At 50.3% G+C, this 4,082-nt stretch overlaps 1 protein-coding gene across 4 annotated transcripts in view; it reads right to left on the bottom strand.

Annotated features, from left to right (window-relative positions):
* Positions 1-1,146: 1,146 nt before the first annotated feature.
* Positions 1,147-4,082, bottom strand: part of CYP1A1 (cytochrome P450 family 1 subfamily A member 1) — a 6,380-nt gene continuing 3,444 nt past the window's right edge. For all 4 annotated transcript variants that reach the window (XM_017874944.1, XM_017874946.1, XM_017874943.1 and 1 more), the window contains 6 exons: positions 3,878-4,082; positions 3,195-3,321; positions 3,021-3,110; positions 2,805-2,928; positions 2,573-2,659; positions 1,147-2,380 (listed from right to left, as the gene is read on the bottom strand). The exon at positions 3,878-4,082 is cut by the window's right edge. In XM_017874944.1, coding sequence (XP_017730433.1) covers positions 2,095-2,380; positions 2,573-2,659; positions 2,805-2,928; positions 3,021-3,110; positions 3,195-3,321; positions 3,878-4,082 — 919 coding nt within the window. In that variant the 3' untranslated portion in view covers positions 1,147-2,094. The remainder of the gene's footprint in view (positions 2,381-2,572; positions 2,660-2,804; positions 2,929-3,020; positions 3,111-3,194; positions 3,322-3,877) is intronic.

Genomic DNA, 4,082 nt, shown 5'->3' on the forward strand with positions numbered 1-4,082 from the left:
CCAGAGTCTACCCCCTTGGACTTCAACAACTAATGCTATCAGTCCCAAGTGAGAGACTGCCTCTCATCCTTCAAGGAAGGCTTGGCTCAGATAGCCTCAAGACCTGGAGCCAGGCTCAGTGGCTCATGCCTGTAATCCCAGCACTTTGGGAGGCCGAGACAGGTGGATCACGAGGTCAGGAGATCAAGACCATCCTGGCTAATATAGTGAAACCCCATCTCTACTAAAAATACAAAAAATTAACCAGGCGTGGTGGCAGGCGCCTGTAGTCCCAGCTACTCAGGAGGCTGAGGCAGGAGAATGGTGAGAACCTGGGAGGTGGAGCTTGCAGTGAGTTGAGATCGTGCCACTGCACTCCAGCCTGGGCAGCAGAGCAAGACTCCATCTCAAAAACAAACAAACAAACAAAAAAGACCTGAAAATCTCTCCCAGTGCCTACTCCCCCACCCAGCGCCACCCCCAACTCTGGACCCCGCCTCCCGTATGCATCTGTCTGGTAGAGCTCTGACCACAGTGAGTTGAATGATGTGTTTATGTGTCAGTTTCCTCAACTATTTTGGGAGGTTCTTGAAAGCAGGGACTGCATTATATTCACTTGATATCCTTATTGCCTAATTCAGAGAATATTGTTCATCAATTTGTGATAAGTTAGAGAGGGAATAAGTCAGCATAGTGATTAGGAGTCTTCTTCTGGCCGGACGATGTGGCTCATGCCTATAATCCCAGCACTTTGGAAGGGTAAGGCGGGTGGATCACTTGAGCTCAGGAGTTTGAGACCAGCCTGGGCAACATGGTGAAACCCCATCTCTACAAAAAATACAAAAAAAAAAAAAAAAATTTAACCATGGTGGCATGTGCCTGCGGCCCAACTACTCAGAGGCTGAGGTGAGAGGATCGCGTGAGCCCAGGAGGTGGAGGTTACAGCGAAACAAAATGGTGCCACTGCACTCCAGCCCGGACGACCTGAAGACACTGTCTCAAAAAATAGAGTCTTGTCCTTCAAATAGACTGCCTAAGTGCGGCAGCTTCAACTCTTCACTGCTCCTCCTCTTCTTCCTCCCTACAGTAAAACCCCACACAGAATGGGGTTCAGGGTAAGTATTTAGATGAGTGATGAATCATTTAAAATTTAAAAATCTCCACCTATAGGATTTCTGAACAATATCTTTATTTAGCTCAGGTAGTTGTTCTTACACATTTTGGATACTTGGGTTAGAACTTTCCCTATTACATTAAATCAATGGTTCTTAAGCTCTTATGCAAGCATGTAAGCACAATGCAGGCTAGAATAGAAAGATTGTTGTGTACAAACATTAAAAATCGACATTTTATTACAAGAGTGTAGAGAAGGGAGACCAATAGAAGGTAATTGAAATACCACAACCTCACTCCAGCCCCAATCCTGGTGCCTGAATATGTGCACTGCCTCTGCGCTCTGCTCCCCGTAGACACAAGTCCCCAGCCCCTCCTGGACAGCAACAAGGGTTTTACAAGGCCAGAAGGCAGCCCTGTTTGTTCCTGCCTACAGGAAGGGCAGAGGAATGAGATATTCCCAGGAACTGTGTCCTAGACCCATAGGACCAGATTGCTCAGCCTAGTTCAAGTAGTGAGACTACCTCTGTGCCAGTATCCTGGGCTGTCTCGTCCCTTCACTCTTGGCAGCTCCCAATTGTCAAAGATTGGACAGGGTCCTGGTGTGGCCAGTTCTAACTTGCTCAAACCAGTCAGCACCTGCACAGAGCCAGCTAGCTGCTGGGCCCAGGGGCTTCCAGAGAGTTCTTCAGAGCTTCTCAGAGGCCTAAGGACCTCCTAACTCTAGCAGGCCTCCTAGCTCAAGCACCACAACTTGGGAAGGCTCCATCAGCATCTGTGTGGCCCTGTTTTACCTGTTGTCTGTGGAGGGTGTGCAGAGGCAAGTCCAGGGTAGGGGCAGGCAGTATCCCTTAGGCTTGCCCACAGCCCAGATAGCAAAACTGTAGCCAGATCAGTGTCTATGAGTTTCAGGCTGAACCTTAGATCACTTAGGCCAGCCTGCCGATCTGGCTGCCCAACCAGACCAGATAGAAGAGTCTAGGCCTCAGGGCTCTCAAGCACCTAAGAGCGCAGCTGCATTTGGAAGTGCTCACAGCAGGCGTGCTTCATGGTCAGCCCATAGATGGGGGTCATGTCCACCTTCACACCCGGTGGCACGCTGAACTCCACCCGCTGCAGCAGGATGGCCAGGAAGAGAAAGACCTCCCAGCGGGCAATGGTCTCACCGATGCACTTCCGCTTGCCCAAGCCAAAGAGAATCATCTTCTCACTTAGCACCTTGTTGATAGCACCATCAGGGGTGATAAACCGTTCAGGTAGGAACTCAGATGGGTTGACCCATAGCTTCCTGTAACCAGAGGGAGACAACTGAAGTGGCAGCTCAGGGCTCAGAAGCATCAAGTGAGTGGAGCCCCAACCCTAAAGGATAGAGGACAGGCAAGCAGCCCATGGACAGGAGGATCAATGCAATGATAGTATTAATAATATATAAGAGCTTAAGAGGGTAGACCCAGCCTTTCCTCTGCACCTCTGAACTTACTCGTCATGGTTGATCTGCCACTGGTTCACAAAGACACAACGCCCCTTGGGGATGTAAAACCCTTTCAGACTTGTGTCTCTTGTGGTGCTAGGGAGAAAGGAAGCTCAGTCAGGCTCAGGGCAATAGGCAAATCTCCCTGTCTCCCACGCTGTGTCCCTCCCACTAACCCTAATCAGGTATGTGGTCTGGAGTAAGACCAGTAACAGACAGCAGTGTCTCCATGGGGCCTTACCTGTGGGGGATGGTGAAGGGGACGAAGGAGGAGTGTCGGAAGGTCTCCAGGATAAAGGCCTCCATATAGGGGAGATGGGATCTGTCAGAGAGCTGGGGTGGCCGTGACCTGCCAATCACTGTGTCTGCAGAACACAGAGAACAAGATGGATTCAGGGGCTGCCTAGACTTGGCCAGGCCCCTGGCACTGACCCCTTTGAAGGGAGCCACTACCCACCTAGCTCTTCTTGGATCTTTCTCTGTACTCTGGGGTTCGTCACCAAATACATGAGGCTCCAGGAGATAGCAGTTGTGACTGTGTCAAACCCTGGACAGGGTAGAACAGAAGAAGTTAGGCAGGCGGCAGGTCAGGGCACTTGAGCACAGGAAGGACACATGGGGTAACTCATACCAGCTCCAAAGAGGTCCAAGACGACATTAATGATTTTCTCATCTGACAGCTGGATATTAGCGTTCTCATCCAGCTGCTTCTCCTGACAGTGCTCAATCAGGCTGTCTGTGATGTCCCGGATGTGGCCCTTAGGTAGGGAAAGTCCACAGGTGAGCAAGATCTCAAACCCAGAGCTACCTCTCCATCCAGGTCTGGTCCTTCACTATTCCTAGCATCTTTGTTCTGGAGGTGATGCCCCCTGAGGCTGTTGTCCCAGCTTCTCTCTGCCTCTGCAAGGCTGTCTCCTACTACCTTAGAATGCTGCTAGTCCCAACTTAAGGGACAGCTGACACACAGCATCTTGTACTGTTATCACCTGGATGTGCTCTTTATCTTCTTTCTATTATGAGGCCAGGAGATGAACTCTTTAACTCTTCCTGGCTCCCTCAACAACTGCCCCAGGGTCTGGCATGTAATGGCTATTCAGTGGCTATTGCTGTCTGGTGGAAGCATGGAAGGGTTAGTCAAGAAAAGGCTCTATTTCCCTGCCAAGGAAGAAGACTATTCCACAACTGGCTTCAAGATCCCAGGTTGAAGCCTCCCTGAGAACTTGCCAAGCCCCATACAGTTCCTCTTACCTCTGACCTCCCAGGCCCTGACCCCATCGGCTTCCCACCATCCACCTGCCTTTCCCCAGACTGTACCTTCTCAAAGGTTTTGTAGTGCTCCTTGATCATCTTCTGTATGAAGCTTTGGAACTTCTCATTCAGGTCCTTGAAGCCATTAAGGGAACGGTTGGGCAGGTAGCGAAGAATAGGTATGAAGTCAGCTGGGTTTCCAGAGCCAACCACCTCCGAGAAATTATTATTCAGGAGGACTAGGCTAAGCAGTTCTTGGTGGTCGTGGTCA

Source organism: Rhinopithecus bieti, unplaced genomic scaffold (assembly GCF_001698545.2).
Source record: "Rhinopithecus bieti isolate Rb0 unplaced genomic scaffold, ASM169854v2 scaffold_9693, whole genome shotgun sequence".
NCBI lineage: Eukaryota > Metazoa > Chordata > Mammalia > Primates > Cercopithecidae > Rhinopithecus > Rhinopithecus bieti.